Source organism: Malania oleifera, chromosome 5 (assembly GCF_029873635.1).
Source record: "Malania oleifera isolate guangnan ecotype guangnan chromosome 5, ASM2987363v1, whole genome shotgun sequence".
Taxonomy (NCBI): domain Eukaryota; kingdom Viridiplantae; phylum Streptophyta; class Magnoliopsida; order Santalales; family Ximeniaceae; genus Malania; species Malania oleifera.
Genome location: NC_080421.1, coordinates 7,690,633 through 7,705,388, shown reverse-complemented (window position 1 = coordinate 7,705,388; position 14,756 = coordinate 7,690,633). Strand labels below are relative to the sequence as shown.

The 14,756-nt window shown below is 36.7% G+C and overlaps 1 protein-coding gene across 10 annotated transcripts; it reads left to right on the top strand.

The window, feature by feature from the left end:
- The first annotated feature begins 4,221 nt into the window (after positions 1-4,221).
- LOC131156453 (D-ribulose kinase) lies at positions 4,222-13,856 on the top strand. 10 transcript variants are annotated; one of them, XR_009137003.1, is made up of 11 exons: positions 4,344-4,466; positions 4,691-4,917; positions 7,760-7,899; positions 7,996-8,248; positions 8,356-8,488; positions 9,237-9,325; positions 10,335-10,612; positions 11,754-11,823; positions 11,941-12,201; positions 12,357-12,468; positions 13,569-13,856. XR_009137003.1 is itself a non-coding variant. In XM_058110153.1 (9 exons), exons 1-9 carry the CDS (start codon positions 4,400-4,402, stop codon positions 12,142-12,144), a joined length of 1,464 nt encoding a protein of 487 aa, XP_057966136.1. In that variant the 5' UTR covers positions 4,222-4,399; the 3' UTR covers positions 12,145-12,680. The 10 variants fall into 10 exon arrangements, 2 of the variants coding, with proteins under 2 accessions (XP_057966136.1, XP_057966137.1); XR_009137001.1 differs by having other exon boundaries at positions 8,353-8,488; positions 12,367-12,468; XR_009137002.1 differs by having other exon boundaries at positions 8,353-8,488.
- The last annotated feature ends 900 nt before the right edge of the window (positions 13,857-14,756 follow it).

The window sequence follows — 14,756 nt, the reverse complement described above, 5'->3', positions numbered from 1 at the left end:
TTTCCTAGTGCCAGAGTGAGAATAGCCCAGAAAGCTCTTTAGGGAAGGGTGAGTGTTCATCAATCATTGTAAAACTCACTAGCAATTGTCAACGTGCTTAGCCTACTTGCCTCCCTCACTAAGTACAACTTGTCAACTGAGGATTTGTTAATGAATTACGTTTGCTTCAATGTTTACTGCTTGGTTACCACGGCTTTCATGAATTGATTATTATTTCTGCTGCTATCTGATTGAATGTTAATGAAAGTGCTTTATGGATGAATGTTGGTAAACGATAGGTTGGCTAGTTAAGCAAGAGTGCTTTAACTAGGGCCGCACGGCCCCTTCACAACGGTGTGAAAAGAGGCGGACTGTGACACAAAGCCAGGAGCACCACAATAGCAGCTCGGGTAAGTTGAGGACACCCCAAATCCGGCTCAGCAAACAGTAGATAAAGAAGTAGCTAAAGAGGGTGTTAAAAAATTTTTTCCCATCGGCCCAAGCCTTCGCTCTATGGACTAAGCCTGAGTAAGAAATCTCCCATTAAGAAACCACGCATCATTACTTTGGATCAGTTCATCACCTGGATTAAACATAACTAGGCTCCACAAAAGCCTAATAGGAACAACTTTTAAACTTTAGGAACATGGTTCAAAACTTCAAAACTAAAGGGGGGGGCAACTGATATACCCGAAATATATCACCTACCCCAAAGAAAAGGCATGTGTCCAGCATTAATGGAGGAAATCACCTACAAAGTCAATCGCTCGATTAGAGCCATTGATGCTGGCCATATATTGACTAGAGTGATCCACACCCACACTATAATGATCAGAGTGATCCATGCCAAGCGATATAAATGACAAATCTATCAGGGTCAAACCTGACCAGTATAAAAGGGGTACTACGGAGAGGCTAAGGTATCTCATTTTAACCAAATTTCATTGTTTTGCTTACAACCTCTCTAAATCACTCCCTTACTTAGACATCAAAGAGATCCCCTGAAGTACACCCCGGGTCCTCCAAGTCACGTTTATTTTCGTCATTTCAGGTAATTGGGATCGGAAAGCTCGCCAGAGGTCAGATCGACATTTTTGGTAGCAACATAATTAATTAATTTAATATAATATAAATTAAAATTTTTTATTTTTACACTTACACACATATTATTTTTGGGGTTATTAGGGAAGAAAAAATTGGATTGACTCATTATTTTTTCGTGAAATATGTGACAATAAAATGAAAGAAGCACACAAACAAATCACACAAGTGTCTATAAATCATATTATAAAAAGGGAATTTGACTTGTTAAGGGCATCCCAACAATTAAGAATGTGACTTTCACAATTTCAAATTTTAATTTAGAAAAATGTACAATGGGAACAACATTACACATGAAATGGTAGTTGGCATTCTAAATGCCCAATAATCAAAACTTTTGACAAGTAAAAAAAAACAAATCAAGTACAAAATACTAATTTAATTTATCAATAACAAATAACATCTCTAAATTAATTAGACGTATGGTTAATTCAATTATTGAATTGATATGTTTCTTTAAAACAAATTTTATCAATTGATCGCATGCTAATATTTTTTTTTCTAAAGGAGATGTATATATATATATATATATATATATATATATATATATATATATTGATAATCTGGGAACTCCAGTCACATCGAACCATTTTGGGCACTATGACGTGACACCAAACTCGGGGGTGAAAATCACCCTCCCATTGACGCACTCTTGGTAATTTACCAGGATAAATTCTAAAGGAAGAATCGAACTCATGATCTTGAGGTCATCAAAGTCACAAGTTATCCTTATCAATTGGAAATATATTACACTATACTAATGACTAAACCTCTAACATGGAAAAAAAGGTCTTAATTAATCTAATAATTTTGATGGAATTGCAAAATACAAGTCACAATAAAAAAAACTACATGCATCAAGGACTCCATGCATGCATTACTCTTTTATTTATTATTTTTATTTATTTGAAGGCAATGCAATTAAGTTAATTAACCCTCCAACCACATTAAAGACTTATCCACACCCACCCAACACTGATGCAGATTTACAACCTTTTTCTACCATATCCATCAATATATATATATATTCTTTGCTTGTACTCTTTCATACATCAGTGTTCGCAATAGAAAGTGCTCATGAGTATGAACCAGACTGTAGGCATAATGCATGCATGGGACCCTGAATTAGGTTTTTCACCTTTTCCTTTTTTCAGTAGTCAATTTTAAGGTGACTTATATACAAGAACGTGAAGAGAGAGAGAGAGAGAGAGAGAGAGAGAGAGTTGATTGCACATGTGCAGCAGCCTTTACGTAGGGCTCTTTGGGGGGGGGGGGGGGGGGTGGTGTCCTAGAAAGCTAGCGTAGGAGATGGGAAGTGGAGACAATGGAGGGATGATTGGATGAATGGTTACGGTGGGGCGTGGGTGGGAGGTCCCAATCCTACACAGCTTTGCTATATACTTAGCAGCTGTCACCTTCAATTCAATTCCTCTTGCAGCTTGGTGCTTTACAATTGGATATATCACATGCAACCTGCAGGGCACAGTTCCATCCTATGTGGGTTCCTCTCTCTCTCTCTCTCTCTCTCTCTCTGCGCCCAAACCTTACTTGGGAGCCCGAACTCGAGCTCGAGCCTGAACCAATATTTCTAATCTCGAGTCGAACTTGAGTTCAACTTTCTGAACTTGAATTGAGTCGAGCCCGAGTTCGAGCTTGAGTAGAGCTCCAGCTCTGCCAAGTCGAGCCAGCATGCTAAAGCTCGACTAATAATTAGCATAATGTATTTTTGACTTTTAATTAATATTTAATAATATTTCATTTAATTAAAAAGAAATCAAATTAAACAAGTCTAAAGGAGCATTATTCCACGTCATCATGTGGCATTGCTGTGCGGTCCTTCCCACCTAAAATGTTTCAACATGTAGGTTTGCACAAAAGCTCCCCACCTAATTTTTCTTTGCAACAAAAGGAATTGTTTTGACTTTCTTATTTTTCAAAGCTTCTAAAACATGTCATGTGAACAAAGAAGTGTTTGAACTGGTCCAAATTAAGAAAACTTAAAAAAAAAAAAAGAGTTAAATCATGCTGCGTTGGTTGAAGGTGGTTGATGGAAAGGATTAAAAATATTTTCAATCCAACCAAACAGACCTTAATAATTTCTTCTTCAATTCTTTACTCTCCATTGCTGAGTAATGGGTTAATTTATACAATTTTTGTGGAAATATATATTTTTTATTTTTATTTATTTATTTATAGGAGGCCCGAACTTTTTCTAAAGTACATTCGATAATAACTTATCTCCCATAATTTTTTTCTTCTTTCAATAATAATCTATAGTATATATTGTAAGAATAAAAATATGTTTTATTGCTATCCTTCATTGCCACTATTTATTGTCTATTATAAAATTTCAACACATAATTCATTTCAATTACATGAGTTATTAAAGTAGTGTTTGGAAGGCCATACTTCAGACATTGAATATGAGTAGACAAATTTATTTTAATACAGTTTTATAATACATCTTATTCAAATCCAATGTAACTCAAAATCCAATGATTCTCTAAACATAAGATAATGTTCTGTTTGGGAGCATGCATGAATTTCAAACTTTAGATTTGAATTTGAGTGACTTTAGATAAATTTGAATATAATTTTATATAATATCTTATCTAAATTCAAGGTCTCTCCAATCATGAAGTAAAAGTATGTATGGAAAAAAGGAAAGGAATAGAAAAAAAGAGAGAAAACTCACTTTTTATTATACTATTTTTTTATGTTAAATAAAATTAAAAATAAAAATTTGTCTTAATATAATTAGAAATGAATAAAAATTAAATATTAATAATGTATAAAATTAATTTTTTTTCATGGGTTCGATATATTTATATTTTATTTTTCTCACTTTTTTAACCATTAAATATAAAAATGTGAATTTAATGATATTTTTTTTTCTTAATATTTTTTAACTTTGGGACGTGGCTTAGGAAATCTTGAAGTCCGTCCAACAAAAGTATATCATGTTAAATGTCAATATTTTTTTTAGGGAAAAAAAGGACAGTCCAATAATGCCAAACTTTGTTGGAGAATTTTACAATTAGGATAGTGGATGGCCCATTGTGAAGTCAGGCCCAATGGGCTGCTCCAAGTTCAACTAAGTGGGTTAAAATACCAATCTCCACAAACTCGGCCCAACTTCCGGGGTTCGGATGGGCAGGCCAAAAAATGAGCTGCGCAGGTGGCGGGGCATCGGCTGGATCTTCTAAACGACGTGGTTTTAGTGTGCTCTGTCATATCCTCCCCTTATCCAGGCGGGCGGGGGGGTGGGCGGGCGAGCGAGCGAGCGAGAGGGCGCGCGCCAGCAGCAGAGAGATCAGAGATGGTTGCTGCAGTCTACCACTCCCCATGCTCCTCCCTTTGCCCATGGCCATCGTCTCCCACAACTGGTATCTGTCTCTCTCATTGAGGAAAATGCCGTTTCTGTTGGATATCCATGCTCGCCCGATGTTAATTGTGCATTTTTCATCTCTTGCGTTGCTGCATTTCTTGTAGCTTCTCAAAATTCTTCAGTTCTGAAATGATTGATTTGAGTCGAGGCACTGGAATACAGAACAATAGGTCTTAATCGTTTGGAAAAATAGTAATTCGCACATCCCTCTTTTTTTATCAGGGCAGCGCGGTTTAAGGAATTCGCTTTCAAGGGTTTTGCTATTTGAGAAATCGAGAGCGAGAATAATGAGTTTTGGAAGCAGTAGGGATAATCCTGGAGTTGAACTCAAAGCGGGGGAACGGCTTTATCTTGGTATGGACTTTGGCACATCTGGGGCTAGGTATGCTCTTATTGACAAGCGAGGCATGATACACGCTGAAGGAAAGAGGGCTTATCCGCTGTTTATTGTGAGGATTTATGTTTCTCTTTTCCGCTTCAAACTTTGGATTGTTATTATAAATGGGAATGGATGTTGATTAAAAAAGTTGAATGGTTTAAACTTTGCTGCTTGTCGAGTTGTTGATAATCAAATGCTCTATTCAAATTGTATTGCTGTAGGTACCTGATAGGTGCCCTTATTGTGAAACTTCCTCATATTGATCTATACATATTCCTTGAGGGTGCGTTTGGACTGTGGATAGAGTATTTGTGAACTGATAGAATTGGAAAGGCTTTTAAATGTCAAAATTTACAAAACTCAGAATTAGAAGCATTTTTTTTTGTAATGGAGCACCTCGGCTGTACATTGATGAGCGTGGGATCCCACTGCCCGCAAGGTCGTAGTCAATAGAGATGTGATATTTGCAGAAAATGAACTGCAAAATAAAGAAAATAACAGCACTTTCGGAAACGACTACTACAATGGCAGTAAAGTACGAAATTAAAAAGTTCAATGGGGGTAATTTCTCCCTTTGGAAATTGAAGATGAAGGCGGTCCTGAGAAAGGACAATTGCTTAGCGGCAATTGGAGACAGACCAACAGGGATAACTAGCGAAAAATGGAACGAGATGGATGACAATGTTGTGGCCAATCTTCATCTAGCCTTGGCAGATTCGGTGTTATCAAGCATAGCGGAGAAGAAGTTAGCAAAAGAAATTTGGGATGCGCTGACAAAACTCTATGAGGTTAAGTCACTTCACAATAAGATCTTCTTAAAGAGGCGACTTTACACTCTTTGAATGAGTGAATCCACATCGGTTACGAATCACATCAACAATCTTAATACATTTTTTTCCCAACTAAAAATGTTAGGCCAATTGATCGAGCGGAGCTTCTACTTCAAAGTCTGCCAGATTCGTATGATCAACTCATCAACATAACAAATAATATTTAGTCAGATAATCTAGTCTTCAATGATGTTGCGGCGGCTGTTCTGGAAGGGGAATCCAGACGCAAAAATAAGGAAGACAGATCGTCTCGTTCTCAATAAGTTGAGGCACTACCGATGACAAGAGGAAGATCAACAGAATGTGGCTCTAGTGGGAGTCACAATCATGGTAGATCAAAGTCAAGGAGTAAGAAGAATTTTAAATGCTACAATTGTGGAGAAAGGGGGCACATCTCGAAGGATTGTTGCCATAAGAAGAAGAATGCAGGGAAAACTTCCGAGGAGAACACTTCTTAAGGATGCGTTGCGAGTACATCTAGTGATGGCGAAATCTTGTACAACGAAGTGGAAACTATCTCTAAAGGTGGTAAGAAACTCAATGATGTATGGATCATGGATTCAGGAGCAACCTGACACATAACCTCTCACCGAGACTGGTTCCACTCATATGAACTTGTTATAGGCAGATCTGTGTTCATGGGTAATGATCATGTCTTAGAGATCGCTGGTGTCAATAATATCAAACTGAAGATGTACGACGGTATGATTCGCACTATTCAAAGGATATGACATGTGAAGGGCTTGAAGAAAAATTTACTGTCTCTTGGACAGTTGGATGACCTCGGCTGCAAGACCCTTATTGAAAATGGGATCTTGAAGGTTATCAAAGGCGCACTTGTAGTGATGAAGGCAGAAAAGATCGTGGCAAATCTACCATAATAACTCCCTGCAGCAAATGTCTGCTTAAATGTAGGTTTAATCTCTGAGGAATCAAATGTAGGATAACTGGGTTGATGCTTCCCTCAGAGCTCACCCTTGCCATTGGACTATGCTACGAGGGATCAGAAATATAAATATTTTGTTCAGTTACTTTATTTGGAATTTGTAAATCTCATTTTGCCAAACAATAATAAAGTCCATTATTGAAAAGTTGGTCGGGAGGGATACACTTAATGAGCCAGGATTAGTGTTATTTCAGTGTTATTTGGGAAAGGATTTTGATTACTGTAAGTACTCTTTAAAGATCTGCTGAATTTAGTATATCTTATCTTTAGGCTTCAAAAACAAGGAATTTAATCAAAGGTATTTTAATTGCCTCTAGGCTTTTAAAAATGAAATAGCTCCTTGGAATGCCCAATCCTACAGGGCCTTAATCAATTGAGAAGCTTTTTGGTTATCCACATCCGAGAAGCAGATGAACCTGTGAATTTCAGGGAACGTTTGAAGTTATGACTTGTGATTGTAGATGAACCTGTGAATTTTATGGAATGTGAAGGAAAGACTGCTTTTATTGAAATACCAAGTAGACTTACTGAACAAACTTTGCCCATGAAGGCCTATCTGCCTATGCTGTATTTGCAGGTCCTGTAGTTTTTGAGAATTTAGGAGAATCTTTGATTAATAAACCGGTTTTTAGAATTTTGATAAAGTTGGACTCAGTACATTGTTAACCACGAATTTTTTTTCATGGCTTAGGGGATGCAGCATTATATTTGTGTAGAATTAAATACTACACATGTGAAATTGGAGTTCTTAAGATGACCCATTTTCTTATATGCTGAATTATATTTTAGGTTTCTCAAGAGAATGTAATAGAACTTGATTGAGACAACTAATCCTTCTTTGAGTCAATACAGCACAATTCCTTAGGCAGAACTAGAAATTTAACCCTTCTTATTATTTGTATTTTTTGGGGCATGGGAGTTGGGGGATTGGGAGGGGGGTGCGTTAGCATAATAACTATTGTTTTGAGACCATCATTTTAAATTTTAGTTCATCCATCACTTGCAAATAGAAATTATTTGTTTATTATTTATTTATTTTTTTGGGGGTAGGGGAGGAGTGAGTGGGCATGTAGCTCCTCCCCTGCCTATTCTGCCTTTAAGATAAACTCAGAAGCACTTTTCTGTTGTGTTGAAAGAACGAAGAAAAAATGGATTGGATATGCTCATGGAGAATGACACTTTTCTCACTACTTGAAGATGTCCCTGTTAATCTCCGCCCATTTGTTGCTTCCATTTCTATAGATGGGACTTCTGCAACAACTATCATTCTAGATAGGTATCCGCTTTAGAGCTTTGTTGCCTATTTATTAGCTTTCCTCATTCTTCATGTCATTGCTTCATTGGAGCTTGGCTTCCAAATATTTTACTGCAGCAACACAGGAGAACCCTTATGTAGACCTTTCCTTTACAACGATAGCTGTCCTGAGGCTTTAGCAGTTGTAAACTCCATTGCTCCTGCAAACCACACTGTTTGCTCTGGTTCCTCTACCCTGTGCAAGCTCATCTCATGGTGGAATTCTGATCATTCAAATAAAGGGTCTGCATTATTGTTGCATCAAGCAGATTGGTTGTTGTGGCTTCTTCATGGAAAGCTAGGGGTCTCTGACTACAACAATGCTTTGAAGGTATTATTGATTTTGTTCACTCTTTGGCTATTGGTTGTTGTCCTCTCCCTCTTTCCAAATTGTTAATTCGTGCAAGGAAAACAGTATTGAGTCTATTAATACAGCAGGTTGGCTATGATCCTGAGCTTGACTCCTATCCACCGTGGCTGATCTCTCAGCCCTATTCACGAGTTTTACCTTCTGTTAAAGTTCCAGGAAGTTCAACTGGTTTCATAAAAGAGGAAATTTCAATGCAATTTGGTATGTCTGCTTTGCAGTAGTCCAGAAAAGTTGGTCCAGCAAGAAAATTTAACATGATGTTATTTTACACAATTCGTCAAGGTTACTAAAAATTTCTCATGTTGATACCAGACGAAATATGTAGGCCCTGGAATTTCTGTTGTTCATTCTATTCTGTTGCATATGGGCCATATTTTTATGTTAACGTATATGTTTGCAAGTCTTTTGTTTTTGTTTTTATTTATATATTTATTTATTTTGTGAATGGTTCAACAATAATATGGCCATTGCTTTGCTCACATTGCCTGTCACATGCATTCTAGTACCTCTTCCGACTGGTAGCCTTCATTCAAGATTTTCTTTGGGCAATCAACAGAAATTCCAAGCAATTGTAAAATGTACTTATATTTGGAAACTGTGTGTTTTTCCAAGTATTAAGCAGTAAGTGAACATTTTTTTATTCTAACTAGAATGTAATAATGTTGAGAGAGAATGATATTTTAATATTTTTTCCATCCTAACTCCAAACAGAATTTTATGGAATTGAAGGTGAATCAATGGTGACACTGCGTTAGAATGCATAGAGTTAGTTATTACGCTCTTAGTAGTTTTGGTTTGATTCACCCAAGACACCTAATAAAATTTTACTCTGGCTGCTGTGTAAGTCCTTAATACCTGAAGCTGCACCTTGATTCCTTTAACTCTTTTGAATTATTTCGATTTAAAAGTGTTGAAGGCTCTTGATATCTTAAAAAAAATGTCCTGGCAGGTTATTCAAAGGATTGTGTTGTTTGCACAGGGACCACTGACAGTATAGCAGCCTTTTTGGCTGCCCGTGCTACACTACCTGGAAAAGCGGTGAGCTTTGTTCTCCCTTCTCCTCCAGTTTTATTTTTCAACTGGCCATATTGCATGCATCAGGAGTACTGGGCATTCTTTTTGTTAAAAAAATGCTAAACCCTTAATTCTAATTTAACCTAACTTGAATATTGTCATTTTCCATGTTCAGTTTTTTAAGGAAGACCAAAAAAAAAAAAAAGCTTCCTTGTGTTTCAATTTTCCAACATTTATATAGAAAACATGGAAAAACAATGAGAAGTTGTTTTCAAATTTTACCATACAAATGTGAGAAAACTAGAAAAAATGGTGGCAATTTTGTAATCAGTTGGAAGCTGAAAATGGGAAATGGTAGCTGTTTTCCACCATTAAACAGACCCTTGATTTTTCCAATTCCTTATTGTGAAACTGATAACTGATAAGATATGGGCTTCAACTTAGAATTATTGCTACATCAACTATGTGATCGACATTTACAGCTAATATATTCTCCCAGCAACAACATTGCTATTTGCATATTTAGTTTTCTTTTCCTTCTTTTTCTTCTTTTTTCTTCCAGCAACTATAGGAGTCATCATGTAGAACTCATAGAACTACAAACAACTAGAGCTTCCTATGTTTAGGAGAGACATGCAAATCCTCCCAGTCCTGGTGGTTTCTCTGTGCTGAACTTCAAGGGTTTGAAGCCAAACAATTTCCCTTGACTTTATCTTCTGTTGACCAATCTCACTGGTTGTTCATGTCTCTGGGAGTGATTTGATGTTTGAAAGATTCTTATTGTGTTTACTGTATAGCTGGTTGATGTGTTGTGTCTTTGTTATGAAGTGCTCTGATACCATGAACGAACTCTGAGAATCAAGAGAGAGAGAAAGTGAGGAAATTGCGGATCTGTGTCTTTATCTCTGACCTCCACATGCATTGCCCTTTAATTCAGATATGCAACATACTATTTTCATTTTTCCCTTGCTTGTCATTTTCCCCTCATTGGAGTAGAAATTCCTGTGATTACATTTACTATGTTTGTAATTAGGTCACATCTTTGGGTTCTACCCTTGCTATTAAATTGCTCAGCACAAGCAGGATTGAGGATGCACGATTTGGGGTATATAGCCATCGCCTTGATGATAAGTGGCTTGTTGGGGGTGCTTCAAACACTGGTGGAGCTGTTCTTAGACAAATATTTACAGATGAACAATTGGAGACACTGAGTGAACAGATTAATCCCATAGAAGCCTCTCCTCTGGACTACTACCCTTTGCAAGCAGTTGGTGAGAGATTTCCAGTGGCAGATCCAAAAATGAAGCCAAGGTATTTTTATCTTTTTCTGTATTTTTAATATTTTTTTGCAAGAATCACGAGTGATTATAAACCTGTTAAATCTGAGAGCTGTAGTCTTATAAAATTTCTTGGTCAAATGAATCTTAGTATGTGATGCATATGCTAAATTGTTCAGAAGTTGCATCTTTAATTACAAGTTTTAATTTCTTTATTTGAGCACAATCTTCTCGGGAGAGATTCCTTAACTATAAAGAACCGGTGATATTATGACTGCTCAAGATGCGAGGTTCTGGTGTCCTCTATGGGGCAATCCAACAATTTGATCATGGGAACTGCATGTTGGGGTGGTTTCATGTTTAAATCTTGGGAAAGAGTGAGAAGAGGTTTAGGATGGGTACTGGAGTATGTACTGCCTCGCACCAAAAAAGATATGATTTGAGTGGTTGGTCATTGTTGAGGTGCTCAGAATCATCACGAAGAATGCTACTTTGGACCATTAAATCATTAACCTGCAACTCCACAGAGCATGCCACAATCACCTATCAGTTGATTACAGGATATAATAACTAGCAACAATCTAAATAAGTTCTGTTTATTTTTCTATTTTTAGAAATTGTTCTTGAAACTTATTATTATTGTTATTCAAACAAAATATTAAAAGGTAAAAGAAGATTTCTATTCAATTAAAAATTTCTTTAGTTGGTGTGCATATGTAAATTACTTTTTCTGTAAGCCTATTATTTACAGCATGAGGAAACTACCAGTAATGGTTGGTGCGGTGGTAAGTCTTACTCTCATGCTCTTTAAGGTTTCAGGTTCTAGTTCCCTTGCCAACAGAATCACTTCACTTCTTTTTTGTTTTTTTGGTAGAGAGATGAGTTGATCCGCCTGCCACCCTGGTTCCGGCCAGGTTAGTCTGGTTTCATTTGTGCGGGCTGGTTCAATTCTGGTTCACTCCAGAACCAATTCTGAGGTGGTTGCTGGGGTGGCCTGTTGATCAGTTCTGGTTGAAGGTCCAGTCCAGGTTTTAATACTGTGCCATAGGGCGTGGACCTGCTGTTGTTTTGTGTTTTGCTGTTCTATGGTATAAACTTCAAGCCTTCCTTCCCTGCTAAGAGATGCGAATGTGCACTCACACAAATAGTTGACCATGTGCCACTTAATTTTGCAGGTTAGTTCCACGCCCAGGGAGTGATGTCGAGTACTTGCATGGTATTCTAGAATCCATTGCCCGAATAGAGGTGGTGAAATTTCATCTCTCATTTAATCTTTACAGATTGGGGAAGGGGGGAAAAATAAAAGTAGATGCCATCCGATTTAGCCTCGTGACACATAAATTTCCATTTGAATGTCCTCAGGCAAAGGCTTATGGCTTGCTAAATGATCTAGGGGCAACCCAAGTTGAGGAAGTGTTTACGGCTGGAGGTGGTGCAAAAAATGAGAAATGGATGAAGATACGAGAGAGGGTACTTGGTTTGCCTGTGTGTCAGGCAAGCCAAACAGAAGCTGCTTATGGAGCTGCTCTATTGGCTTTGAGGGGTGCCCAGCAGCATTTCCAGTAGTAGAAGGAGGATGCTGCACCAGCTCTATGCAGAGTGAACTGATGGCATGGTGCATCTGTAAGTAACGAAACACGATAACCGTTTTGCTTTCTTTGTGAAGCATGTATAAACAGGGCACCAAGGGGTTAAAATATGTAGTAACGAAACAAGATCACACGTTCTTTTTTTCTTTTTTTTGGTTTTTTACTAGTCATGTGAAGTATAATCCACAGGGCATCACAGGTACCAAACCATATATGTAGAAACAGAAAAGTCAATCCAGCCATGGAAGATTGGTGTAAAATTCCTCAACCTCCAATGGCTTCATACAAGAAGATCAGAAGAGTAAGCATAGTCAGATTTTTTCATGTGTTAGACGTTGACATTTCAGGTTCTAAGAAGTGTCAATGCTTACCGAGAAATGAGTAAGCATAATCACATTTTTGATATTCGAATGCTGCTGCCTTTGCCTTTGAAAACCTCAAACATTCCCAAACACACATCATGGAGAACGCACTTGATCTTTAAGGAAAAATGTCTAAGTGACATAACATGAACCCATGTGTCCGCAGCTGAATGCATGATGTGGTGTGGGTTTTACTTCATATACTCAATTATTGACACTTGGACCAGTGATGGCATGCGTTTCGTGTTGTTTAGCATTACTCGACCTTAACCACCTTATACACAATGCATCGAAATATGACTTGAGCACCTATCGGCCAACACCACACGTTATTTCCTTGGATTATCTCATGCAAGAATTGCTTTCCATGGCATGTAGCAACTTTTGAACACTTTCTTCTCCATTTAACTCTGCCCCCGCCCTCCGTACTTTTGTTAATTCTATCATTACACAAGCTGCGCAGCAGCTTAACTACTTCAATCGATTAGCTCAGACAATTACAACTCATACCCATTAATCCATTTATATCTATTATTAGTAAATGAGTTAGTGTACACTCATATAATTATAAAAGTCTGAGTGACTTATTTAGATATAAAAATTAAATAGAATGAGTGTGCCTACTTATTCACCAGGCCATTTAAATTTCTAATTTATACTATGATTATGTACCTAATGTTATAATTTGAATTTATATGTGCATAACGTTTTTACAAACCATTAACTATTCTGTTTGAGTATTTATGTAATCACATAATTAATTACATACATAATTTAATTTGGTTCGATTTTTAAATTAATTAATATACATGTATGCATGTACTTGTATAATTGGTTAAGTTTAAATGTGTTTGTAATTATATAGATTTGTATGATTGTACACTATTTTTTGAAATTAAATTATGTAATTATGTAATTAGGATTATTCAAAAATATTCTAAGTATATTCTTTAATAAATATGAACAATTATATATATATAATTATGTAAGTATAAATGTATGCAATTGATTTGGTTGATGTGTGTATATGTAATTTCAGGCTGAGGGGGTGGCTCGAAAGCTCAGGTTTGAGGGCTGAAGCTCTGATAGGCTAGGGATTGGAGTCTTGACTGTTAGTACCGAAGGCGCCCATAGGTAGGTTTGATATACATGGGTGAGCACCAACTTGACCCAAAAGCTTAAGCTTGTTGGGCTTTGGGCCTAACCATGTATATTAGCACCTATCATCTACTCTATTTTTTCAAATAAATTCTCCATCAATTGTTCAAGTGGGTTTTACTACTGCGCCTTACGTGCCTTGAATTTCATTCCATGTGCTTTGAACCAATCTTATTTTTCACGTCTTGACCCTATTCAGATCCATCTTTCAAGCCTAGAAGATCCTTATCGGTCTCAGTCACACACTTGGTCCTCCAACGATTAGCACATTAGAAGAATTAACTTCTTGCCTTGATTTTTTATGATGTCGCTCGCCTAGAGTTACAAACCGTCAACACTGATGGAGGAGTCCATAGGTAGGCTTGATACACATGAGTGAGTACCAACTTGATTTAAAAGTTTAAGCTTGTTAGGTTTTGGACCTAACTAGACATATAAGTACCCATCATCTACTCTATTTTTTCAATGTGGGATAAACTCACAAATGAAATTCTCATCTTTGACGGGAGCTAAACCCCTGATGACTTGAAGCAAGGTGGATGATGGTATATATTTAGGTTGTCTATTGATTCCCATATGCAGTCTTAATTGGTCCTAATTGAACCTTAATAGTTGAATTAATCACATGCAATTATGTTAGAAGAGAAAAATGCTTAGAAAACCAAAGCCTCTACGAAGCTCAATAGCTCCCAACTACATGGAATGGTAAGGGTTCTTTTGAAGGAAGGATTTTGATGGAGGAAAGGAAAGGGAAGGAAATAAAGAAAAAAAATTTATTTTTCATTATATTTGCTCTATATTAAAAAAATTTTAAAATGAAAAGTTATTCTAATATAAGTAAAAATTAAGAAAACTCAAATGTTAATGATGCATAAAATGAAAAATTCATTAATTGAATTGGTATAATTTTTAAAAATTTTTTATTTCTAATTTTTCTTGATAATCAAATATGAAAAGGTGGATTTCTCCATATTTTTTTGTCATTTTCCTCACATTTTTCAAGTTCCAAATAGGGCATAAGAGCTTTTGGAAATTTCATGTTTGAATCAAAGAAAGTTAAGAAAGAAAT